This window comes from Nicotiana sylvestris, chromosome 1 (assembly GCF_000393655.2).
Source record: "Nicotiana sylvestris chromosome 1, ASM39365v2, whole genome shotgun sequence".
In the NCBI taxonomy this organism is placed as follows: domain Eukaryota; kingdom Viridiplantae; phylum Streptophyta; class Magnoliopsida; order Solanales; family Solanaceae; genus Nicotiana; species Nicotiana sylvestris.
In genome coordinates, this window is record NC_091057.1 from 116,769,480 (window position 1) to 116,796,707 (window position 27,228).

Genomic DNA, 27,228 nt, shown 5'->3' on the forward strand with positions numbered 1-27,228 from the left:
ACGGCCCTCACTTATTTAATTTTAAATCTTTAGAATTCGAGGCATGCCATTTAATTGTACTTCCATGGCCCTCGCAAAATTTAAAATGCGTAGTTGCTTTAGGCGTATAATTTAAATTACTTTCCTAAACTCGGGTATACATTTATGTGACCCAAATCCAAATCTCAACAACGTTAGATAAAACGTGTCGTGGACCGCGGGTGCATTTATGTGACGTAGTCCAAGATGTGTTTTAGATGACGTTGAATCTTTCTAAAAAAATATCTAAATAAAAGCGACTATAAAGTGAAAATGCACATAGGTTTAAACATGTATTAAAATCAGATAATAGGCTAATAATAACAGTTGAGCGACCGTGCTAAAACCACGGAACCCGGGAATGCCTAACACCTTCTCTCTGGTTAACAGAATTCCTTACCCAGATTTCTGTATTCGCGGACTATAGAACAGAATCAATCTTTCCTCGATTCGGGATTTTAAACCGGTGACTTGGGACACCATAAATTATCTCAAGTGTCGACTCTAAATTTTTAATAAAATAATCCCGTTTCGATTTTGTCACTTTAAATTGGTAAAAACTTCCTTATACTCCCTCTCAGGGGTAGTAAAAAGGAGGTGTGACAGCTCTGGCGACTCTGTTGGGGACAAGAATCCAGAACTTCTGGTTCAGGGTTCAAGAATTTGAGCTTAGAATAATTGTTATATTTGGCTTTTATTTATTATCTGGTTTTATTACATGTTTGGGCCTAATGTGCTAAATGCTGCTTTTTACCGCTTTGATACTATTTGAATTGTATACAAAACTCTTCTCTTCTCATCTTCGAGGATGTGCACGCTGGTGTGACTCCTTTTCTGTTAGTGTCATACCTTAAATTAGGAAGAGGCTCTACAAAGCCGGATGGCCTTTTGGTTCCCAGTACGTAGCCCCCCCCCGGCTCGAGTTGTCCGCTCGGGTACACAAGTCTAGAACAACATACCCAGGTTTTGAATTTAGAATAACTCAGCCTCATGTCGGATCCCTAGTAGGAACGTTTGTTTGCATCATGTGCATTTGACTTTGGAGACTCAACACGGGGTTGGGTTTGTCTAGGACAGGTGTACCCGAAATGAAAAGACCATCCTGATGCATCCTACTTGCTACTTGCGCATTCATTTTCTTTGGATTTGCATGTTGACCTGCTTATCGAATAATAGGAGAAAAGTTGAGAAGAAGAAAGCCAATGTGAGGGCTGAGAGAGATAATTGCCTGATTTTGAAAAACTGATGTCCAAAATATACTGAAACTCTGCCGGAATTTTGAAAAAAAAAGGGAAAAGGAAAAATTTTGTTTTAAAAAAAAATATGGTTGGTTTTTATTTTGTCAAAACTGCTCGAACTACGCCAGTTTGATTTTCATCGGATGTGGGATACGTAGGCAACCCCCATCGGGTCCAACTTCCCTTTTGCAAAAATAGCCCAAAAAACAAAAAAAATTATTGTTTTTATTGAAGATAAGTAAGGTGATGCTATTCTTGTAAAAAATAGCCGAATGTCCCCAAAAGGGCGTCAGAAGGCCGTTTTTGCAAGAATACCCACTTTTGGTCTCTTTTTCAAATTTTTGGCCGGTTAGTAAGCACAACCTTAATATCTTCTCCCTCGAAGTGCTGAAGGCCGTATTTGCAAAGCCAGATTTTATTTTTGAAATAAAAATTTGGAAAAAAATAGTGTTAACTTTTCTTGAGTCAAATGAGTCATGATTTTACTTAATTAAATCACCCTAATAAATGTGCAGAATGAGCACGACTCAAAATTTGCCAGTAACAGTCAGGACCAAGATCCCTTTGGAGCTGTGTATGTGGTGGGAAGATCTAGGTGAATCAGGACAAGATAGGGTCAATCTCTACTTAGGAGGTCTCACCGGGTTATTGAAGATCAGGCCTAAAGGATACATAATAAAGGCACTGGTTACGTTTTGGGACCCAGCTCACAACGTGTTTTATTTCTCGGATTTTGAACTCACACCCACTTTGGAAGAAATAGCCGGATATATCGGGAGCACAGAAGCTCCTCTGAGACACAAGTATTTGATTTCTCCAAGAGTCGTCCCTGCACACAAGTTCCTAGATTTCTTAAAGATAAGCAGGGGGTCCATTACCCAGATTTGGCAGCTGGTTTTTCCACTCCGTAGTTTATATACCAGCGATACGGACACATAGGGGGGTTTAACAATCCAGAAAGCAAAATTTGCAGCAAAGGGAATCGCCTAAAATGGGAAGAACACAGATGTTTTGCTTTTATGGTGGTATTTTTGGATCTTCTAGTGTTTCCCAGGAAAGATGGGAATATCGATATACGGATTGCTGGGGTCGTCAGCACTTTCCTTACTCAGGCCAAAAGCACCCTCGCACCCATGATAGTGTCTGAAATCTTCCGAGCTCTCACAGCTTGCAAAGCCGGAGGAGACTTTTTTGAAGGGTGCAACTTGTTGCTACAAATATGGATGATTGAACATCTATTTCATCATCCTCAATACCTGAACTATGGGTCAACAGAGAAAAGCTGCATAGAAGAGTTTTATACAAGGGTCGACAGGTTTAACATGCTAGAAGGGGTCATAGAATGGATATCACGTCTCCGTTCTGTCACTGCAAATCAAATAGAATGGACGTTTGGGTGGCTTCCTATAGATGAAATCATATACATGCCAGCTACCGGGCCTCACTTCCTCCTGATGGGTCTCAGAAGTATCCAGCCTTATGCCCCATACCGGATTTTGAGACAGCTGGGGAGATGTCAAATAGTTCCAAAGGATGAAGACCTTAGTACTCAGGTAGTCGAGATTGGTTCTAACGGTCAATTTCATGAAGCAGCAGTTCGCCAGATTTGGAGCGAGTGTCAGTACTTGACAGCAAGCACCCAAGTGCATGATCTATCCAAGGGTGAAGTCTCACCCGGTTACCTCGCATGGTACCGAAGAAGTGTTGAGTTTGGGAGACCATCCAAAAGACCCTATCTTTAAGAATTTGTCGAGGCGTCACAAGCGCAATGGGATTGGTTGGCCAAAGAAAATGAATATAGGGCTACCATAAGCAAGCTGGAAAAGCAAGTCAAGGATCTTCAATTTGAGAATGGTTTGCAAGCCGCCACAGATGAGGGTGAGAAGAGAGAGCTAGCCAGCAAAAATGATGCCCTTCGAGCCCAAATTCGGGAAATGAAAATAGTGGCCAAAAATCCCGCCAGAAGTGCAAAAGATGGAAATCTTATAGATAACCTTAGGCGGAAGGTGAGTGAGTATGGTTTTGATTTGAACAAGGAAGAGGGTGAACTAGTAAGGGCTCGAACAAAATTGGCTAAGAATGCGGAGGAACGAGCGCGCTTGGTTAAACAGTTAAAAGAGAAATATGACAATGAGTTTGTGAGGTTGAAGAAAAGGGTCACCATCTTTGAGAATAAAATGATCAAGCAGGCAAAAGACTTTAAGGCAGAAAAAAATACTGTTATGCAGCGGTGACACAGTTAGAAAAAGATCTGCAACAACTTCAAGAACAAAATCATATAACTGAACAGACTTTGGAAGCTAGGGCCCAGCAGATTGGGCGTTTGTTGCAAGAAAAGGGCGTCATAAGAGAAAGGGTCAGAAGGATCGCCGACTACATCACAATGAAGTGCAGTAAGTGTGAAGACATGACCAGATCCATAATTTTCGCCACTGTAATGACCTTTGTCCGCCAGATAATGGAGGATCTCTATCATCTCCAAGGGGATTTGGCGCATAGGCCCGTGGCAAGACCGAATGATATCCCGCGGGCTCCCGGAGCAGTTGAAGCATTGATGTATTCATGATTTTCATTCGAGTCTATTTTTTCATTTTCTTTATTGGAGTTTGTTAGTCTATTTTCGAGTCTGTATTTTCATTTTTCTTTGTTGGAGTTGGTTAGTCCGTTTTGAGTCTGTATTTTCATCTTTTTGTTGAAGTCTGTTAGTCCCTCTTTTCGAGTCTGTTAGTTTAAATTCTGTAGGATGAGTCATTGTAATCAATTGAGAACCCCAAAATGTTTTTTACACTTATTCCCAGAACTACGCTTGGTCTGATTCATGTGGGGTCATGATACGTAGGCAATCTACATAGGATTCGATCATAACCAAAAGAGAAAAAAAAGAGAAAAGAAAATGAAAAAGAGATGAAAAAAGAGAAAAAGAGAGAAAACAAGAAATTGTGTGAAGGAAACAATTGTAAAACAAGAGAGAAAATGAGAGAATAAAGAACAACGAGAAATCAAGCAAAGAAAGGCAGGAGTGAAAAGAGAGAAATTGCAAAGTGGACATTAGGGAAAGTCGGGATGACGCAAGCAACCGATAAAATACATAATAGAAATGGTTAACTGCTTAGGTGCATTGCATCCCTAACGTGTGGTTGCCTATCTGTTAAGCTCTAATCGTTAACAAGTTTGTTGTGGAAATCAGTACAGGCAGGTGGTTAATTTATTTGGCATTCTGGCAACTCATTCGTACAATACCAGGTCCAAAGACAAGTTGATCATGGCTAACCAAGAACTGGATGCAAGTGTTATTGATCCGTCAAGAGAAGGGGAAGAGTCTGATGTTAATCTAAAGGAGGAGTTGTATAAGCTAAAACAACAGATGGCAGAGATGTACCAGGCATGAGTGAAAGGGCATCCACCACCATCCTACCCCACCAACCCTGCTTTCATCCCACCATTGACTCAATCCCAGGAACCTCCCACTGTTGATTCATCTCCAGGCTTTCCCGTTTACCATCACTACCAAGGTACCACTTCCCAAACACCACCAGCTCCACCACCCAAACCAGTTCCATGCCCTCCTCCACCAGCCACCCCTGTTTTCGTGGCACCCCTTCCCACTATGCTCCACCGATCCTCCAATGAGCCTCTATTCCAGACCCAAGATAACCAATACTATCCCTCGAAGCCTACTTTCAAAGCCCCGGAACCTTACTCATATATCCCTCATTTCGACCTCCCCGTTGAGACTGAGAAACCACAAAAAAATCCAGAATATGAGGATATGTTCAAGAAAGCTAAAAGCTTGGAACAATCATTCAGAAACATGTAGGGATTGGGAGGTCAGGTGAGCGTGGCTTACAAAGATCTGTGCCTATTTCCCGATGTTCAACTGCCAGTGGGATTCAAAATGCTCAAATTTGATCTGTATGACGGGAAAGGAGACTCGGTGGCCCATTTGAGGGGATTCTACAGTAAGATGAGAGGAGCCGGTGGGAAAGAAGAGTTGTTGATGGCATACTTTAGCCTGATTTTGAGCGGCGCGGCGTTGGAGTGGTACACTCGTCAGGATCACAGCAGATGGTATACATGGGATGATTTGGCCCAAGCATTCGCTTGTCATTTCCAATACAACCTCGAGATCGTTCCAGATCATTTGTCTCTTACTAAGATTGAGAAAAAGCCTAGTGAAAGTTTCAGGGAATACGGTTTCCATTGGAGAGAGCAAGCGGCTAGGGTTGACCCTTCGATGAAAGAGAGCGAAATGATAGATTACTTTCTACAAGCTCTAGAGCCCACTTATTACGGCCATCTGGTGTCGGCCATAGGCAAGTTCTTCAATGAGGTAGTAAAGATGGGTGGCATGGTGGAAGAAAGGCTTAAGTCAAACAAAATCATGAGCTATTCGGCTATTAAGGCAACTACCCAAGCCATTCAGAACAGTACTGGGGGAATAATCGGAAAGAAGAAGAAAGAGGATGTGGCAACAATTGATTTAGGAGCATGGTTTGGACCTAGGGACCCGTCCCACCATTATAATCAACCTCGACCCCACCACCAAACCTACCCCCAAACCCCGTATAATCCACCCCAATGTTACTACCTATCATCAGACCCTCATTTTTTGTCCACCACACCCAAACATATACTCAACCTCCCGCCCACGCACAATGACGTGCGCCAGCCCCACAAAACACCTACCCAGCTCCACAAAATGCCTACCCACCCCCACAAGCCTATCAAAACCCTCCTGGATCAGGTTTCTGGCCCAATCAAGCATTTAAGAACGAGAGGTTGCAGAGGAAGAAAACCTTCACCCCATTGGGAGAGTCATATACTAGTTTGTTCCACAGGCTGAGACAATTGGATATGCTGAGGCAATTGAGTCGAAATTGCCAAACCCTCCTCCAAAGAATCTGGATTACTCTATAAGCTATGAATATTGTTCGGGGTACTCTGGGGCATGATACGGAGAAATGATGGCACTTGAAAAATGCCATCTAGGAGCTCATTGATACCAGCCGGATTGAAGTCCAAACTCCAGAGGCACCCAACATCAACCAGAACCCATTACCAACCCATCGGGAGACAAACATGATCAAAATAGTACATAAGGGAGGGGAGCCCAAGAAGCCTTCACAAACCGTCATAATGATTTGGTCCAGTGAGGTAAACCCAATTAAAAAACCAACATTTGAGAGATCAGTGAGCAAGTTGAGCGGTACAAACGGTGAACCATCTTCGGTAGTTAAGAAAGGGTCCCCAAGTGATGTTGTAGCAAAACAAGAAAAGTCAAAAGTGGTTGTACCAGGAGTGGCAAACAAGCTTGTCGTAATTGTAGAGGGTGCCCGTATGGATCCTGTCATCATCAAGCCTGTGACCCAGTTGCCGATAGTCAACAACAAAGCTATCCCATGGAACTATGAACGGGTGACAGTGACCTACAAGGGAAAGGAAGTAAAAGAAAAAGTCAATGAGGCCTATGGATTAACTCGTTCGGGGAGATGCTTTGCCCCTGAAGAGTTAAGAAAAGCTAAAACCTCCAAAGATAACCTAGTTCTAGTGAAGAAAGCAGTAACTAAAGAGGAGGCAGAGGAGTTTTTGAGAAAAATGAAGGTACAAGAATGTTCCATCGTGGAACAGTTAAGAAAGACGCCTGCTCAGATTTCATTGTTGTCATTGTTAATCAATTTAGATAAGTATCGTCGCGTTGATGAAAATTCTGAACGAGGCTCACGTTCCCAACAAAATCTCAGTGAACCATCTGGAAAAAATCACCAACAAGATATTTGAGGTGAACAAAGTCACTTTCTCTGATGATGAGTTGCCTGTGGAGGGTACCGAGCACAATAGAGCCCTCTATCTTACGGTGAAATGTGAAGATTCCATGGTTACCAGGGTACTGGTTGACAATGGTTCTAGTGCGAACATTTGACCCCTCCCTACTTTGAACAAGTTGAAAGTGGATGATGAGAGGATTCATAAGATCAGTATCTGTGTTCGGGGATTTGACGGCGTAGGGAAAGATTCAGTTATTGATATAGTGCTTGAGTTAACGATAAGACCGGTTAAATTCACCATGGAATTCCAGGTGCTGGATGTAGCAGTTTCCTACAATCTTCTATTAGGTCAACCTTGGATTTATGCCGCCAGAGCAGCCCCGTCCACTCTGCACCAGATGGTTAAGTTTGAATGGTATAGATAGGAAATCATTGTGCATGGCGAGGATGATCTGTGTGCTCCCATTGATGTCGTTGTCCCGTTCATTGAGGTTGAAGATGACAAAGGGCCTTGGGTCTATCAGGTTTTTGAAGCCGTGTCAGTCGAGAAAATCCCAGAAGGGAAGTGCGTTCCAATTCCAAAGGTAACCGCTGCATCAGTCATGATGGCCTTTGAAATGCTGAAAAATGGTTTATTACCTGGTAAGGGTCTAGGTGCATCTCTGCAGGGTATCATGCAGCTGGTGTCTCTCCCTAATAACTTAGGTACATTTGGTCTAGGATTCAAACCCACAACTACAGATATGAAAAGGGCTAGAAAGTTGAAATAGAGGGCGTAGGCACTTCCAAAGCCTATCCCGCGTTTCTCCAGGTCGTTTGTCAAGACCGGTACCAGGGAACGCCCAATGACAATAGTTCCCAGTTCTGTGGTCGACATTGATGAAAAGTTAATTGAAAGGTTCGAGAGGTTGTTCGACTATGTGAACATGGTGGAAGTTGGAGAAGGCTCTAGCAAAGCAGATGTGTAGTTTGTTGGGCTGAGTGCAAAGCTTAACAATTGGGAGGCTACTCCTCTCCCTACACGGAAGGAGTTTTAGTAGTTTGCTTTGATATTTTTTCAGTTTATCTGGATTATTCCAGGGTTGTAATTTAGATTCTATGTTCCATCCGTTTGGATGTATAAACCATGTTATCTTTTAATTTCAATGAAATGCAATTTCCCTTTTCCATCATTCCTGATAGTTTTATTTTTGTTTTTCTTTTCTTCCTTGTACAGTTCTTTTTATGCTAGTTTCAATGACATGACATGCACGAGGAATCTTCGGTCCAGTCTTAAAAGTCAATCTAATTCTGAAATAACAAATCAAGAAATAAAATGTGATGATGAATTAGAATATGATGAGGATGAGGCCTTTGAAGAGATTAGTAAGGAGTTAAATCATTTTGAATAAAAAATCAAGCCTAACCTGAGTAATACAGAAGCAATCAATTTAGGGGACCCAGATAATGTCAGAGAAACTAAGATAAGTGTCTATCTTGAACCGCAAATCAGGGAAGAGATAATCAAAGCATTATTTGAATATAAAGATATTTATGCATGGTCATATGACGACATGCCGGGTCTAAGCACTGACTTGGTGGTTCACAAATTGCCCACTGACCCAGCATTTCCTCCCGTTAAGCAAAAGTTGAGGAAGTTCAAAACCGACATGAGTGTGAAGATAAAAGAAGAGGTCACAAAGCAGTTTGATGCAAAGGTCATTCGAGTCACGCGATATCCCACTTGGTTAGCTAATGTTGTACCTATGCCAAAGAAGGATGGTAAGACCAGAGTGTATGTTGATTACCGTGATCTCAATAAGGCAAGTCCAAAGGACAACTTCCTACTGCCAAATATCCACATTTTGATTGATAATTGTGCTAAGCATAAGATTGGATCTTTTGTGGATTGCTATGCGGGCTATCATCAGATCTTAATGGATGATGAAGACACAGAAAAGACGGTATTCATAATGCCATGGGGGACATATTGCTACCGGGTAATGCCATTCGGTTTGAAAAATACTGGGGCAACATACATGAGGGAAATGACGACCATATTCCACGACAAGATACATAAGGAGATTGAGGTTTATGTGGATTATGTGATCATAAAGTCCAGGAAGCAGTTTGACCACGTCAGAGATTTGAGAAAGTTCTTCCAAAGGCTCTGCAGGTACAACCTTAAGCTCAATCTTGCAAAGTGCGCATTCGTTGTGCCATCTGGAAAACTGTTGGGATTCATAGTCAGCCGTCGAGGCATCGAGTTGGACCCGTCAAAAATCAAAGCTATCCAAGAATTGCCACCTCCAAGGAACAAGACTGGGGTGATGAGTGTTTTAGGGAGGCTGAACTACATCATCAGGTTTATTACTCAGCTCACAACAACTTGTGAGCCTATCTTTAAGTTGCTGAAGAAGGATGTTGCGGTCAAGGGGACTGATGAGTGTCAGGAAGCATTCGATAAGATAAAGGGGTACTTGTCAAACCCACCTGTGTTGGTCCTACCAGAACTGGGGAGACCTTTGATTCTGTATTTGACAGTCCTAGATAATTCATTTGGTTGTGTGTTGGGTCAGCATGACATCACCAGCAGGAAGGAGCAAGCCATCTATTATCTCAGCAAGAAGTTCACATATTATGAGGTTAAGTACACTCACCTTGAAAGGAAATGCTGCGCCCTAACTTGGGTAGCACAAAAGTTGAAGCATTATTTGTCATCCTACACCACTTACCTCATTTCTCGCTTGGATCCGTTAAAGTATATCTTTTCGAAGCCTATGCCCACAGGGAGACTTATGAAGTGGTAGATTTTGATCACAGAATTTGACATTGTCTATGTGAGGACTGTGATGAAATCCCAAGCATTGGCCGAGAACCCGATGGATGAAGAATATGAACCTTTGAGGACTTACTTCCCTGATGAAGAGGTGATGCACATTGACGAGTTGGAACAGGTTGAAAAGCCAGGTTGGAAACTTTTCTTTGATGGAGTTGCTAACATGAAAGGCTTTGGGATAGGAGCTGTACTTATTTCTGAAACAGAACATCACTACCATATTACGGCTCAAGTTCATTTCTACTGCACCAACAACATGGCTGAGTACGAGGCATGCATTTTGGGTTTGAGGTTAGCTGTAGACATGGGTGTCCAGGAAGTTTTGGTCTTGGGAGACTCGGACCTTCTGGTGCACCAGATTCAAGGAGAATGGGAAATACGGGATTTAAAACTCATGCCATACCAACAATGTTTGCATGATCTTTGTCAACGGTTTCGATCAGTAGAGTTCAGGAATATTCCAAGGATCCATAATAAGGTGGACGACGCTTTGACTACTCTGGCGTCAATGTTACATCATCCAGATAAGGCTTATGTTGACCCTTTGCATATTCAGGTTCGCGATCAACATGCTTACTATAACATGGTGGAAGAAGAACTTGATGGTGAGCCGTGGTTCCATGATATCATGGAGTATATCAGGATGGGGGTGTATCCGGTGCATGCCACAGGTGATCAAAAGAGAACGATTCATCGCTTGGCAGGTGGATTTTTCTTCAGTGGAGGAGTTTTGTATAAAAGATCTCCAGATCTTGGATTGTTAAGATGCATAGATGCTAGACAGGCCACGACTATCATGACCGAAGTACATTCCGGAGTCTATGGATCGCATATGATTAGGTATGTTCTAGCAAAGAAGATTCTCCGAGAAGGTTATTATTGGCTCACCATGGAGCGAGATTGTATCAGTTTTCTGCGCAAATGTCATCAATGACAAGTACACGGAGATTTGATTCATTCTCCGGCATCTGAATTGCACACAATGTCTGCACCATGGCCCTTCGTTGCTTGGGGAATGGATGTCATTGGACCAATTGAGCCAGCAACGTCCAATGGGCACAAGTTCATTCTGGTGGCCATTAATTATTTCACCAAGTGGGTTGAAGCTAAAAACTTTCAAGTCTGTGACCAAGAAGCGGTGGTTGATTTTTATGCACTTAAATATCATTTGTCGGTTCGATATCCCGAAGGTAATCATCACAAATAATTGTGCTAATCTTAACAGCCATCTGATGAAAGAGGTATGTTAACAGTTTAAGATTACGCATCGCAATTCCACCCCATATCTCCCCAAGGCGAATGGAGCATTCGAGGCATCCAACATGAACATAAAGAAGATACTTCGGAAAATGGTAGAAGGTTCCAGACAATGGCATGAGAAGTTGCCCTTTGCGTTGTTGGTTTATCGCACTACTGTTTGCACTTCAGTAGGTGTGACTCTTTATTTGTTGGTATATGGCACAGAAGCAGTGATACCACCGGAAGTTGAAATCCTATCTCTTAAGATTGTTGCTGAAGCCAAGAGTTATGATGATGAGTGGGTCAAGGCCCGTGTAGAGCAACTAAGTTTGATTGATAAGAAGAGATTGGCAGCAGTATGTCATGGTCAGTTGTATCAAAAGTGAATGGCAAGAGCATACAACAAGAAGGTGCATCCCCAAAAATTTGAAGTGGGCCAGCAAGTATTGAAACACATCCTTCCATAGCAGGCTGAAGCAAAAGGCAAGTTCGCCCTAAATTGGCAGGGGTCGTTCATCGTAACGAGAGTGTTGTCCAATGGTGCTTTGTATTTAACAGATATAGAAGGCAAATGTATAGATATGGCTATCAATTCTGATGCAGTCAAAAGATATTATGTATGATTTCTTTGGTTAAATTGTGTTTGTTTGTACTTGGCATGTTTTGAAGATTGGAATGACGAAGGCATTTTGTTCTGCTACCTAAATACATTATCCTTTGTTACCCCTTTTTGAGCTTTATTTATTTCCTTTCATATCCCTCTTTTGGAATCAGTAGCAAAGTTCGAAAACGCAAGCGCAAAGATAAGTAGAGAAAAAGAGAAAGAAAAGAATGAAAAGAGAAAAAAGAAAGAGAAGGAAAAAAAGAGAGAAAAAAACACAAAAACAACAAAAAGAGAAAAAAAGGTAGAATAAAAGAAGAGAAAGAAAAAGAAAAGAGAAAATCACAACAAAACAAAGCAATTCTTATTTCATGAACTATGTTCGACCTGATTCCTTTTTAGGGATACGTAGGTAACCTCACAGTTCGGTCCCATCAAAATAAAAATCCAAAAGTCCCCAAGCAAAGAAACTGGGGCAGAAATTGTGGTTGTTGTAGGAAATCTGATTCCGAAAGTTGTAACTTTGAACTCATTTGAATTGTTTTAAGCCTTTTGATACCTTTTCTTTCTAACCTTATCCAAAAGCCCACATTACGGTCCAAAGAAAGATCTTTCGATTAGTCTTCGAGAGATGCCAAGTCGAGCAAGTAGAGGTGATTCATATCAGGGGCAACATTCCGGTCCAGGTAGGAAAAATGAAAAAATGAGAGTCTTATTGGTGAAAACCCTCGCGGGTACCGTAAGGCAGCGGAAGCTGAGAGGAATTGAAACGAGAGAGTCTTATTGGTGAAAACCCTCACGGTAAGGCGACAGAGAGTTGAGAGATGAACAAATAAGAGAGGTTTCTTGGTAAAACCCATTCAGGGCACCGTAGGGCGAACAAGGTCAGTGATTTGGTGAAAATTAGGTTCTGAAGGTCTCGGGGCATAAAGTATGACATCTAAAAGTTGATTGGTTGGATAGACTAGGCTGATTATTCCAAAATGCATGTCATGATCATTGATACCAGCTGCTTCACTCAGATAAGTCTCTTTTATTTTTCCCCTTCAAACATTCATCCAGTTTTGGATTTTCTTCCTTACTCCTAGATCTCAAAGTCATTGCATTTCATTTCTTTTAGGTTTATTTCTCTAAGATGTTTCCAATGTCAGTTCTGTTTAAGCAAATAAGAAAGGATTTCAAAGCTCACTACCAACTTCCAAAATTGCACAAAGCACAGTGCGACCATAACATACCAAAGATAGTATGATGTAAAGTGGGAAATAAGGTGTCAGGGAAAGTTCTATTGGTTGAAGGGTTTAGTAATCTTGTGGGAGATACAAAGGTTCAGGTAGAAAGGTCAGAAATGTAAAACAACAGTTTGGGTGTAGAACACTCGGGTCATCCAAGGTCCTGTAGTTGAAAGTCAGTTAGAAAGTCAAGCGGTTCTTGGCCAGTTTGGGAAAACCAGTCAAAGCAGAGCACGATAGCAGAGAGGCCACCTTCAGCAAGAATGCCACAAACTAACCACCACATTTTAAACTGACAAGATTTTTCTTTGATTTGAAATAGGGGTGGAAAATTTCGTTTGTTTTGGAGAAACCCTCCGCAAGGAAAGGCAAGCACCAGACAGGTTTGACCGTAAATTCTCAGGACCCTCCGGAAAATGAGACCTAGTTTAAAAATTCAAAACATTCATGAGTAGCGAGATCTAGCATAAGTGTACCCCTAAAGAAATAGAAGTCGGCTTTGAAGTTTTCATTCTTAAGATAGGATTCGATTAGAAATTTTCAGGACCCTCCTGAATAATGGGACTTAGCTTTAAGATTTCCATTAGATAACAAGATTTAGCGTAAGTTCTGCTATAGGGGAGTATAATTCAGCCTTAAAAGTTGTCACTCTTAAGATAAGATTTGATTTTGATTTTCAGGACCCCCCTGGATAACGGGGTGTAGTTTTAAGACCTTCTTAGATAACAAGATTTAGCGGAAGTCATACCTTTAGGAGATATAATTTAATTTCAAAACTGTCGTTTAACTAGTAATTTTCAGGACCCGCCTGGATAATGGGATCTAGCTTTCAAATTTTTAGAGATATTTGGTAACATGATTCAATTAACACTCATAGATGCGCCCAACTACCAACTGGGGCAGAAAATTTTCTTTGTTTTGTCTATTTTGTTTAAATCAGGAGCCTACCTAAAGAACGAAGGGAAGCATCAACTCAAGTGTTGGTAATCAGGAGCCCACCTGAAGAACGTTTGTTGAAGCAGATTTGAGATAATTTCTTTGTGTCGATTGTTTTCCATTTGATCTTTTCTTTCTTTCGTTTGTTTGTTTGTTTTCCAGTTTCTTTCTTCAAAAGATTCATTTTTTGTTTAATTGAATTACGTCTCTGGTTTTAAGTTTATTACTTAGCTTGTTGCTAAATTGTTAATAACAACCAATTTCATAGGGTTTGAGTTGAACTTGGTTTCAATTTGTACGATATTCTTCTTTTTGGAACGTTTCATGTTTATGTTTGTGAATTAATTCCAGAACTAAAGCATTGAGATTGGCCAAGTATAGCTCATTGTCTGCATTAATTCTTGTTTCAAGAGCATTTTCTGAGTTCATGTTTATTTGTGAAGGATCTTAGGTTTAATTCAGGGTGTAGTTGTGTTTGTTGGTTCATTCAAGCATGTTCTAGAATCGTCAGCTTTCTAGTATTTCTGAAAGTTCCATTGTAGGGCTTTGTAGCAGACTAATTCTTCATGATTTAATATGATTCAACAATTGTTTTGAATTTCATTGGTTTTCAATCCAGCTGAAGGTGTCAGTTCGTTTGTTTACTATTTGTTGTGATTATGAGAATTCGGAACTTATGGGGTAAGTGAATAAATAGGAACTTTAGGGGGTAGTTTTGGAGATTGGTTTAACTTGAAGAATCTTTTAATAACTGATTGGGAAGCTTCCTAAATGGACAGCTACCCAAAATTGTTAGGGAAAACATGCTGCAAATTGAAAATATCTGAAGGAAATGGACAGCTGTCCAAAAATTAATTTTAAAGATGCCATGTGAGGGTATTTTGGGAAAATCTGATTGCATTGCCTTGAAAGGCATACAACAGACCCCTAGCCTTATAAATGAAGCCTTCCTTTCACTCAACACACAGTTTTTACACCCTAGAGAGACTGAAAAGATAAGAAGAAATACTGAATTTTAGAAGCAATTAATTTCCTTCTAAAAATTTCGAGAAAATGCTGAAAATTGCTTGAACTGGTTTTGGTTTCTTAGATTTGGTTCTCTGAATCTTTTGTTAAACTAAAACTTCTGAAAAACTTCCAAAATTGTGCATCTGGGTGGAAAAATGGCTCGGATTTGGGTTTAGAAGTTCTATTTGAGTTGCTGGGAGTTGTTTTTTTTGGAAGTCTGGGTTGGTTTTAGTTGTGTAAACACTGTTATATTGCTGCTGTTACTGCTCTGCTACTGCTGATCCCTCATTTTTCCTATTTTCTTTGCTGTCCAGGTACATGTTCTTGAAACTTGTATAATGTGATGTTGAAGTTTGAAGCATGAAATGAAAATGGATGTTCAAAGCATGACATCAAGTTATCTGTTCATAATCTAATTGTTTTTCTCTAAATTACATGGTGTTTCACTTCCAAATTCACAGTATTTCCTAGTTGCTTTCTAGTGTAATAACTGAGTTCCTGCCATTGTATCTAGTCTTGGGCTGTTAGGGTATGGACTTGATTTATTTCAACAACATGTGAGTTGTATGGTAGTGTTTGATCCCAAGTTAATTTTATGGTTGTTTGTTACATTTTGGGCTTAAATGGCTTCAGAGTCTATTGTGTGGCTTGTGAGCAACAGGGGTGAAAGTATTAAGTGTCTGATGTTAGGAACTCTGTTGAAAAGCCTTGGTTAAGGTTTAAAGTTCAACGCAAGTTCTTGTGAGTTATTTTAGGATTGTATTCAATTAAAAGTGGCTCGATTCTGTCTCCCTGTCATCAGTACTTGAATTCATGAATGATCTTTGCTTTAGACTTGTGATTTAACTTTGTAGTATTGGGAGACTGTTTCTCCAATGAGTATATCGTTTACTTTGAGCTTGGGAATTTTAAAGTCATTTGGGAAATCAAAATTGCTTGAGCATGAATGTAAGGTTGTTTGTAAATAGGGATTGTTTTATCATATACTGCATGAGCTTAATATCATTAGTCCAGTTATACTGAATTCTCCCTTTCTCGGCAGGCTTTTCTTTTGATTTGGGCTTTATGTTGAGCCCAATTGCATTCCCGTATCCTGTTCAAACTATTGGCTATCGGTTGTTAGGCCCATAGCCAGCCTAAACTCTTTTAACAATCAAATGTGGGTTTCGTTACCAGTAGTTCCATGGCTTTCAAATTTCAGATTAGTTTGGGTTTAAAAGTAAATTAGAAGTGCAATTAGTCTTTTTAATAGATTGACTAGACTCCTTTAAATGAATTTGGGGGCATACCATATTAAGGACAGTAATAATTTGTGGCCCTCGAAGTTTAGTTTGAGCTTCTCTTCAAATTGGAATTGAGGTGTGCCGTGCCAAACAAAATCTCAAATGCACAGCCCTCACTTAATTAATTTTAAATCTTTAGAATTCGAGGCATGCCATTTAGTTGGACTTCCATGGCCCTCGCAAATTTTTAAATGCGTAGTTGCTTTAGGCGAGTAATTTAAATTACTTTCCTAAACTCGGGTGTGCATTTATGTGACCCAAATCCAAATCTCAACAACGTTAGATAAAATGTATCGTGGACCGCGGGTGCATTTATGTGACGTGGTCCAAGATGTGTTTTAGATGACGTTGAATCTTTCTAAAAAATATCTAAATAAAAGCGGCTATAAAGTGAAAATGCACATAGGTTTAAACATGTATTAAAATCAGATAATAGGCCAATAATAACAGTTGAGCGACTGTGCTAGAACTATCGAACCCAGGAATGCCTAACAACTTCTCCCAGGTTAACAGAATTCCTTACTCGGATTTCTGTGTTCACGGACTATAGAACATAGTCAATCTTTCCTCGATTCGAGATTTTAAACCGGTGACTTGGGACACCATAAATTATCCCAAGTGGTGACTCTAAATTTTTAATAAAATAATTCCGTTTCGATTTTGTCACTTAAAATTGGAAAAAACTTTCTTATACTCCCTCTCGGGGGTAGTAAAAAGGAGGTGTGACAATGAGTGACATTTTTGGGATCGGGCTGCATGCCGCAACGGTTATACTGATTTTATAATAGCATTTGGGATGTAAGAGCCCTCTCGGAGTCTGCGCACACTCCCAATGAGCACAATTGATATTATTGAGGGATAGATCTTCCCTGGACATGGATCTTGTCTGAAGCATTATATACCTGGAGATGGATCTTCTTCATTGACCCTAGTCGATAGTAGGTGACTGATGGTCAATGATGTATATATTCCGGGATGGATCTTTCCTAGGTTGTATGGCCATATATAATACCGAGTGATTAAGCATTTGAGAGTTTGAGCATATGAGGTTGTCGGCATGGTGCATCATATACAACATGTGCATTGGCATGTAGAAGTAGAACAGTTATATTCTTCATATCACTCAGATTTGTTCTATTTTACTATTTTGAGTTATTTATTTAACATGAAAGCATGCTTATGTTTCTAACTATTAATTCTATATTGATCTATGCCGGTTGAGTTCGCCACTACCTTTCAGTTCATATTTGGATTTATTACTTATTGAGTTGGTTGTACTCACGCTACACCCTGCACCTCGTGCGCAGATCCAGGTGCTTCCGATTACGACGGCTGCTGATTGAGGAATCAGATCCCGGAGATTATCGAGATAGCTGCATGGCGTTCGCAGGTCTTGACTCTCATTCATTATCTCTATTTGTATTTCATTTCTTATTCCTTAGATATTGTAGCAGATTGTATTATGGAATAGATGCTCATGTACTCAGTGATACCTCGATTTTGGGATAGATTGTATTGCATTTCGGATTTATTTCTATTTCAAAAAGGCTTTTCTTAAATATTAATTGCTTCTGTCTTTATTTTCAAAGCTTTTACTATGTTGATATATTGAGTAGTGGCTTGCCTAGTTCAATGATAGGCGCTATCACGACAGTTGGTTTTGGGTTGTGACAAGTTGTAAAACAAGAAATTCTTGGCAAAACTTATGTTGTATTCCACATTCACTCTCAATTAAAACAACCTTATTTGCTCTCTTATTTTGTTCTCATTTCTGTCCTCGGAGACGCTGCTCACATAGGCAGGCCCTTCACCTTTTTCAATTTTAATCGCTAAGTCTTACTTTTAATCTTGTTTATCAAATTAGTTCGCTTGTCTATAAACCACGTAATAAATTCAACTGTACCATTTTACGGGTAAACAGTTTGGCTAGGGTTAGATAGTTACGTAAATTATTTGATCGTTGCATTTGTTACTAACTTGTTTGATTTTTTCCTTAGCAAGAAATCGAAAATGGCAGCTGATTTTGGCATTGATTTGTTACCGGGCACTCAGCCCATTTCTATTCCTCCGTATCGTATGACTCCTCCTGAGTTGAAGGAGTTGAAGTATTAGTTACAAGAATTGCTTAATAAGGGTTTTATTTGGTCCAGTGTATCACCTTGGGGTGCTCCTGTCTAGTTTGTGAAGAAAAAGGATGGTTCTATGCATATGTGTATTGATTATCGCCAGTTGAACAAGTTTACAATGAAGAATTGTTATTCTTTGCCTCGTATTGATGATCTGTTTGACTAGCTTCAAGGCGCACATGTGTTTTCTAAGACTGATTTGCACTCAGGTTACCATCAGTTGAAGATTCGGGAGCCAGATATTCCGAAGACTGCTTTCAAGACTCGGTATGGTCATTAGGAGTTCCTTGTTATGTCATTTGGACTGACCAATGCCCCAGCAGCCTTTATGCATTTGATACACAGTGTGTTCCGGCTGTATCTTGACTCATTCGTCATTGTCTTTATTGATGATATTCTAGTGTATTCTCGGAGTTGGGAAGATTATGAGCAGCACCTAAGGACTGTGCTTCAGACTCTAAGAGAGAAGAAGTTATATGCTCAGTTATCGAAATGTGAGTTTTGGTTGGATTCAGTGGAATTCTTAGGCCACATGGTATCGAGTGAGGGTATTCAGATGGATCCAAAGAAGATAGAGGTCGTGCAGAGTTGGCCCAAACCATCCTCAGCTACCGAGATCCGCAGTTTCCTTAGTTTGGCGGGCTACTACCTTTATTTTGTGGAGGGGTTTTGATCGATTGCAGCCCCTATGACCAGGTTGACCCAGAAGGGTGCTCCGTTCCAGTGGACGGAGGAGTGTGAGATGAGCTTTCAGAAGCTCAAGACAGCTTTGACCACAACCCCAATCTTGATACTGCCTAAAGGTTTGGGGTCTTATACTTTCTATTGTGATGCCTCAAGGGTCAGCCTCAGAGCAGTGTTGATGCAGGATGGTAGGGTGATTGCCTACGCGTCCAGACAGTTGAAGATATATGAGAAGAACTACTTTGTTCATGACCTTGAGTTAGCTGTCATTGTTCATGCCCTGAAGATTTGGTGCCATTACTTATACGGTGTGCCTTGTGAGATTTCTACTAACCATCGGAGCTTGCAGCACCTGTTCAAGCAAAAGGATCTAAATTGGTGCCAGAGGAGGTGGTTAGAGTTGCTGAAGGACTATGACATCACTATTTTGTATCACCCGGGCAAGACCAATATGGTGGCTGATGCTTTGAGTCGCCGGGCAGAGAGTTTGGTGAGTTTGGCTTATTTACCAGCATCGGAGAGGCCTATAGCGATGGATATTCAGGCTTTAGCCAGCCAGTTTGTGAGATTGGATATTTCCGAGCCCAGTTGGGTTCTAGCTTGCATGGTTTCTCGGTCTTCTTATTTGATCGTATCAGGGAGCGACAGTATAATGACCCTTATTTGCTTTTTCTCAAGGACAAGGTTCAACACTGTGATGCCAGAGATGTGACTATTGGTGATGATGGGGTATTGAGGATGCAGAGTCGAATTTGTGTGCCCAATGTTGATGGAGGAGGCCCATAGCTTGCGGTATTCCATTCATCCGGGTGCTTCGAAGATGCATCGGGATTTGAGGCAACACTACTAGTGGAGGCAGATGAAGAAAGATATAGTTGGATTTGTAGCTTGGTGCCTCAACTGTCAGTAGGTGAAGTATGAGCACTAGAGACCGGGTGGGTTGCTTCGGTAAATAGAGATTCCGGAGTGGAAGTGGGAGCGGATCACCATGGACTTTGTAGTTGGTCTCCCACGGACTTTGAGAAAGTTTGATGCTATTTGGGTGATTGTGGATCGGCTGACCAAGTCCGCTCATTTAATTCATGTGTGTACTACTTATTCTTCGAAGTGGTTGGCGGAGATTTATATCTGGGAGATTGTTCGTCTGCATCGTATTCCGATTTCCATCATTTCAGATAGAGGTACTCAGTTCACATCACGGTTCTGGAGGGATGTTCAGCATAAGTTGGGTACTCGGGTGGAGTTGAGTACAACATTTCACCCTCAGACGGACGGAAAATCCGAGTGCACTATTCAGATTCTTGAGGATATGCTCTGTGCGTGTGTGATTGAGTTTGGAGGGTCTTGGGATCAGTTCTTGCCATTGACAGAGTTTGCTTATAACAACAACTATCAGTCCAGCATTCAGATGGCACCGTATGAGGCTTTATATGGGAGACTGTATAGATCCCCGGTGGGTTGTTTTGACCCGGGTGAGGCCAGATTATTGGGCACAGACTTAGTTTAGGATGCTTTGGAGAAGGTTAAGGTGATTCATGATAGACTCTGCACAACCCAGTCCAGATAGAAGAGTTACGTGGACCAGAAGGTTCGTGATGTTTCCTATATGGTTGGAGAGCGGGTTCTGCTTCGGGTTTCACCTATGAAGGGCGTTATGAGATTTGGGGAAAAAGGAAAGTTGAGTCCGAGATTTATTGGCTCTTTTGAGATATTGAGTCATGTTGGGGAGGTTGCTTATGAACTTTCCTTACCTCCCAGCTTGGCAGGAATTCATCCGGTATTTTATGTTTCGATGCTCCGGAGGTATCACGGTGATCCGTCGCATGTGTTGGATTTCAGTTTAGTCCAGTTGGACAAGGATCTATCCTATGTTGAGGAGCCAGTGGCAATATTGGACAGGCAGGTTAGAAAGCTGAGGTCAAAGAACATTGCATCCGTGAAGGTTCAATGGCGGGGCCAGCCAGTCGAGGAGGCAACCTGGGAGACCGAGCAGGATATGCGCAGCCACTACTCTCATGTTTTCACTACTTTAGGTATGTCTTTATGCTCGTTCGAGGATGAACAAATGTTTAAGTGTAGGAGGATGTGACGACCCATCCGGTCATCTTAAGAATTAACGCCCGATCCCCTATTAACTACTTTTCCCAAGTTTATTTCTGCTATTTTGATTTGTCGGGACGTTCGGTTTCGAGTTTCGGTAATTTTTGGGACACTTAGTCCCTAAATAAGAGCTTAAGTGTTGGAAAGTTAACCGTAGTCGGAACAATATAAAGATGACCTCGGAATGGAAATTCGATGGTTCCGTTAGCTCCATTGGGTGATTTCGGATTGTGTTTTGGAGGTCCGTAGCTAATTTAGGCTTGAAATGCTGAAAGTTGAATTTTTGAAGTTTCCGGTCTGATAGTAAGATTTTGACCCGAGGGTTGGAATGGAATTTCAGAAGTTGGAGAAGTTCCGTAGTGTTGAATGTGACGTGTGTGCAAAATTTCAGGTCATTCGAACGAGGTTTGATAGACTTTTTGATCGAAAGCGTATTTTGAGAATTTTGGAGTTCTTAGGCTTGAATCCATGGTTAATTCGATGTTTCGATGTTGTTTTAGGTATTTTAAGGATTGGTGCAAGTTTGGACAGTGGTTTGTGACTTGCTGGTGCCTTTGGTTGAGGTCCCGGAGGTCTCGGGATGAATTCGGATAGTTGACGGAAAGATTTTGGAGTTAGAGTTGCAGCTTCAGCTGCTAGTTCTCTCATAACCGCACATGCGGTTTGGGTTCCGCAGGTGCGGCGCCGCAGAAGCGGCTAAGAGGCCGCAGAAGCGAAATTGAGGGAAGTCAGCAGGTTCCGCAGATGCGGGAGATTTTCCGCAGAAGCGGTACCACATCTGCGAGTTGGAGACCGCAGGTGCGGAAATTGGCTTTTAAGTGAAAGTCACATAAGCGGGACCGCAGATGCGGTCTCAGGGCCGCAAATGCGGAAATCGCTGGGTAGAACATATAAATTCTTGCCTTCGCGAATTTTAGCCATTTTTTCATCTTTTCAAAACGGGAAGGAGCTTGGGGAGCACTTTTCAACAAGGATTTTCAGAGGAGTTCATTGGGGTAAGGTCTTTGGTCCCTAAACTCGTTATTGGAGTGATTTTGATCAATTTAAGCATGAAAAATTAAGGAAAATCAGTGGTAATTGGGAGGTTAGGGCTTGTCTAATTGGAGACCTTTGAGTGATGATTTTAGGGACAAATTGAGGTCCGATTTTGATATTTTTGATATGACTGAACTCGTGAGAGTGCGAGGGTTCTGGAAATATAAATTTTACCCGATTTAGAGACATGGGCCCCAGGGGTGTTTTGGTTATTTTACATAATTTCGCGTATTAGCTTAGAATTTAATTGTAGAATCAGTTACTTGAAGTGTTATTTACATTATGCAATTGAATTGAATAGATTTGGGCCATTTGGAGTCGAGTACTCGTGGTAAGAGCGTGGTTTTGGATTGATTATTGAGCCGGTTCGAGGTAAGTGGCTTGTCTAACCTTGTGTGGGGGACCTTCCCCTTGGGATTGGTAGATTTGGTAATTGAAATGCCTTATACGTGAGGTGACGAGTGCGTACTTATGCTAATTATTGGGAATCCGATTTTCTTTAAGTAATTACTAGTATGTTTCCTTTCCTGTCTCTATTACTTGCACTATGAAGCATGTTGTTAGCTTAGGAAAGCAAGTCTAAGTGACTTAATTGCTCTATTTGCTCAACATGCCTTACTTGAGTTCTGTGCAACATGCTAGGCTAGAATCACTTGTTGCCTTAATATGAAGTCTTGCCATTTTTGTATATTCTCCTGTTACTATTGTGTATTTATTTTGGGACTACGGATGTGGAATTCCTGTAGCTCCCCCTTGTCTGTTTATTTTATGACTACGGATGTGGGATTCCGGTAGATCCCCCTGCACAATTATATGGAACTATGAGAATGCACCCGGTAGATTTCCCCAGTACTGGGTATTTACATTTGGGACTACGAAACGGGATTCCGGTAGATCCCCGCGCACTATGAGTTGGACTACGGGACAGGGTCCCGGGAGATCCATTGGATATGTACACATGGGACTACAGGACGGTATCCTGGGAGATCCTCGATCGTTATTATTGGTGTTGAGTTGTATTTCTTTTCCGTGTTTACCTTGTTTCTATATAGTTGTTGTTGTCCTGTACATCCTGTGTTATTTTACTTCTGTACTTATATATATTGTTCTGTTCTATACTATTGATCTTTATATTTTATTCAACCTCAGTAGGGCCCGAACCTTCCTCGTCACTACCCAACCGAGGTTAGGCTTGGCACTTACTGAGTACCGTTGTGGTGTACTCATGCCCCTTCTGTGCATGTTTTTCATGTGCAGATCCAGGTACCGCTATTCAAGCCTACCATCCTTGAGGGAGGCGACTGCTCCAGAGACTTCGAGGTACAACTGCAGCGTCCGCAGACCGAGAAGTCCCTTTCTATTCTAGCTGTTAAACATTGCCCTTCTGTATTTTCTTTCTTGTTAGATATTCTGGAGTTAGACTGTTAGATATTCCAAAGGCTTGTGTTTCCGTGAGTTTTCGTGTTTTGGGATAGTGTATTAGATTCTGAGAAGTTGCGTTGCATATGCCAAGCGGCATTTTAAATATTGTTTCATTTGGTTATTTTTGGCTTTTGATTATTTCTTCCGCAAGTTTCGTTTATTTTCCGTATTTGTTAGGCTTACCTAGTCGTAGAGACTAGGTGTCGTCACGATGGTTCACGGAGGGCGAATCAGGGTCGTGACAATTAAATAGGCAACCGTTATAGAGAATATTTGAATTCATGGCACACCGTTATATATTCATCAATGGCTCCTTTATTGTCATATAAGCGGGACTTGATATTAGGATCTTATTTCCCTAAATACAGAGGCAGAGTTAGGATTTTAAGTGTACGGGTTCTAAATTTTAGAAAGGATCGTGACCTATAATCAAAGATTAAAAATCAAATTTTATATAAATTGTCAAATATGAAATACACTAGGCAAACATGAAAAAAAAGTAGAAAATAAGAACTGAAGAAGGAAGAAGGGTTTAACTTATAAAGAAAAAGAAGATCTGAAGAAGGAATAAGAGTTTAACTTATAAGGAAGAAAGGGTATACACACCAGAGAGTTTACGGCATCCAGCAGACGGTGGCATTGATAATAGGCTAAATTATTTAATATAGCCTATGTTTTAGCTCAACTTAAGGATGGTTTACTATTGTAAATGTTCAAATAATGCAAAAATTGGCTCTAATCATGACTTTAATGTCTCACAAGAGTTCAATAAACAAATGAGGATTTATGATGGTAATCAAGTGAAAAATGGAGTCAAATGACGAAAAGTTGAGCGCAACATCTCAACAAGAGAAAACCCCACTAGCGCGAGTCATGGGCTGGTCATGCGCTCCCGCGCTAGTTCAGTGATTTGGACAGAAAGAAACTTGATATGCGCGGGATGTGCGCTGGTCATGCGCTCCCGCGCTAGTCCTGTCCGGGAAATCAATTATTTGGGGGCAAAATGGAAAATCTGAGAGGATCCACTCAACTTACATAAAGTAAAGCTCCATTATTGAGATAGGAGATCAGATTTTGAGGGAGAAAAAGCTATAGAAGAAGGAGGAGCTTCATCTTGGAGCTAAGAAAGGAGAAGAAGAACAACATCTTGGAGCAAGGATTCAAAGAGTTCTTCTATTTGTTTGTTTATATTATGTTTAAGACTTTTATTGTTGATTTTTGTATGATTATGAGTAGCTAAAAACTCTAGTATTCTTGGGTCATGGATGTTAGATAATTATGTTGTTTGAAGCTTAGATTGAAGATATTGAATTTATTGTTATGGGTTGTTTATTTGATTCTGCTTCTAATTATTTTACTGCGTAGCTAACAGTGAAATATTATTTACGAATCTTGAATTAAACTTGACAAAGAAAATTCTTGGTTGCATATAGAATCAAATAGAACAAGTTTTGAATCTCGGGCATCGGGTGAAGAATTCGCAATTAAGATAGACATATACTTAATTGCCTTGTTTGGTTGAAAAATAGGAGTTGTAAATGCATTCTTGCTAATATTAATACCATAGACATATAGGTATTAGTTTAACTTGAATAGATGCATAAGAACTCGAAAGATTCTTATGAATATTATTAACCCTATAATCAATAACCCGGATAATTCAATAAATCCATTTTAAGCTAAAATAGTAGCATAATTTCTAGCAAGTCCATGACCCGGGAATATATTTATCCAAATTGTTATAAACATATTGTGAAATTGGTGTAGTAATTTTGTGTTGAATTATTGTTTAATGAAGAGGAGGGGATATTGAAACGAGGAAAGACTCTCACCCCTATCGGAGTATCTTATGCCAGTCTGTTTGGAAGGCTAAGGCATGCTGGCTTGATTGAGCCACTCCCCGCATGTACTCCAGATCCACTTGCAAGGAACTTTGATCCGGCAGCGCGATGCGCATACCACTCCAATGTCGTAGGGCACAACGTTGAAAGCTGTCGGGATTTGAAAAGAGAAATAGAAAGAATGATCCAAGAAGGGCGGATTGTGATCAATAACAGTGACATGGAGCACTCGAACCCTATCGAGAACTTGTTGACAGAGGGTGACGATGTTGAAGCGGGTAATGGTCTTGGCAGTATTGATGCAAAGCTCAGTGGCTAAGATGCCAATTTTTTTGGAGGACGCTTCGTTCCTTGGTCAGCAAGAGAGAAGCTTGTGGTGGCTTATTTTGTGGTCATTTCTGTTGTTCGGATTATTAAGGTGGTAATTGGGATTTTGTCCTGTGTCAAACCTTCTTATCTTTCCATTTTGTCATAGCAGTTTGTTTAAATTTTGTCCAATTTGTGTTAGGATTTTATTCTGGTTGTTTTGTTTGTTTTATTATTCAAACCATTTCGCCGGTAGTCTAATACAAAGCCGGTCTTTTGTTAGTTCCAGTCGTCTTTTGTTTAGTCCTTTTATCATTTCGTTCAATGCCGATTCTAGGGACATGACATGCGCACACACTTTGGGCCTGGTCTTTAAAGTTAATCATAAAACCCTGGAAAGGCGATCAAACCATTTAGAAGAAATAAAGACGGTTTGAGAATATTCAGAGCCCGAGTCATATGGAACTGGGGCAAGTTAAACGCAAAGAAAACTGTTAAAAGGCAAAGATTCGCCAAATTGGCATGAGGGTCGTTCATAATAATGAGAATGGGAGTGTCGCCCAACGGTGCTTTAGAAGTGACAAATGAACAAACAGATGTTGAATATAATTGTCAAGTCCAGAACCACCAGAAGAGACTACAAATTTAAATTGTGTTGTTTGCACTTGGCATGTTTTGAAGACTGGAATGACGAAGGCATTTTGTTCTGCTACCTAAACACTTTATCCTTCGTTACCCCTTTTGAGCCTTATCTATTTTTTCTTTCATACCCCTCGTTCGGAATTAGTAGCAACGACTAGAAAACACAAGCGTGACAGGTAAACAAAAAAAAAACAGCAAAATGGAAAAAGAGAAAAGAGAAAAGAAGAGAAAAATGATAAAAAAAAACAAAGGAAAGTCAAATGAAAAAAAAAAGAGAAAATTGGGAACTACGTTTGACCTGATTCCTCAAAGAGGATACGTAGGCGCTTCACGGCTCGGTCATAGTTTTGAAAAATGAAAAAAAATCAATTAAAATATCCCCAAGCAAGAAACTGGGGCAAAGGTTGCGTTTGTTGTAAATAAATCTAATTCCGAAGGTTGTAACTAATAACCCAAAATTAATGCATTTTTTAGCCTTTTATAACTTTTCTTTCTAGCCTATCCAAAACCCACATTATGGTCCAAAGAAAGACCTTCTGATCAGTCTTCAAAAGATGCCAAGTCAGACAAATGAGAGTCTCACCGGTAAGCATAACATTCTGTTCCACAGCAGAAAGGACTCTGATCCCCAGCGGAAAGAGTCATACCGGCGACACTCCAAACCCCCAGCTGGAAAGTGATACAAATGAGAGAGTCTTATCGGTGAAAACCTTCACAGGCACCATAAGGCGATGAAAGCTGAGAGAAAAACCAGAAATGAGAGAGACTTGATAGTGAAAACCCTTCGGGCACTACAAGTCGAATAAGATTGAGAATCAGATGGGGAATCGCCAATTGAAGATCTTGAAAGATGATTGACGGTAGAGGATAGGCCACATACGCATGTCATGGCCATTAGAGTCGGTATCTGCATTTGATAGGTTTTTATTTATAGTTT

General features: G+C 40.7%; 1 protein-coding gene across 1 annotated transcript; it reads left to right on the forward strand.

The window, feature by feature from the left end:
• The first annotated feature begins 8,574 nt into the window (after positions 1-8,574).
• LOC138873711 (uncharacterized) lies at positions 8,575-11,464 on the forward strand. Its single transcript, XM_070152191.1, has 5 exons — positions 8,575-8,705; positions 9,123-9,574; positions 9,824-9,930; positions 10,198-10,395; positions 11,093-11,464. The coding sequence occupies exons 1-5, from the start codon at positions 8,575-8,577 to the stop codon at positions 11,462-11,464; spliced, it is 1,260 nt and encodes a 419-aa protein (XP_070008292.1).
• The last annotated feature ends 15,764 nt before the right edge of the window (positions 11,465-27,228 follow it).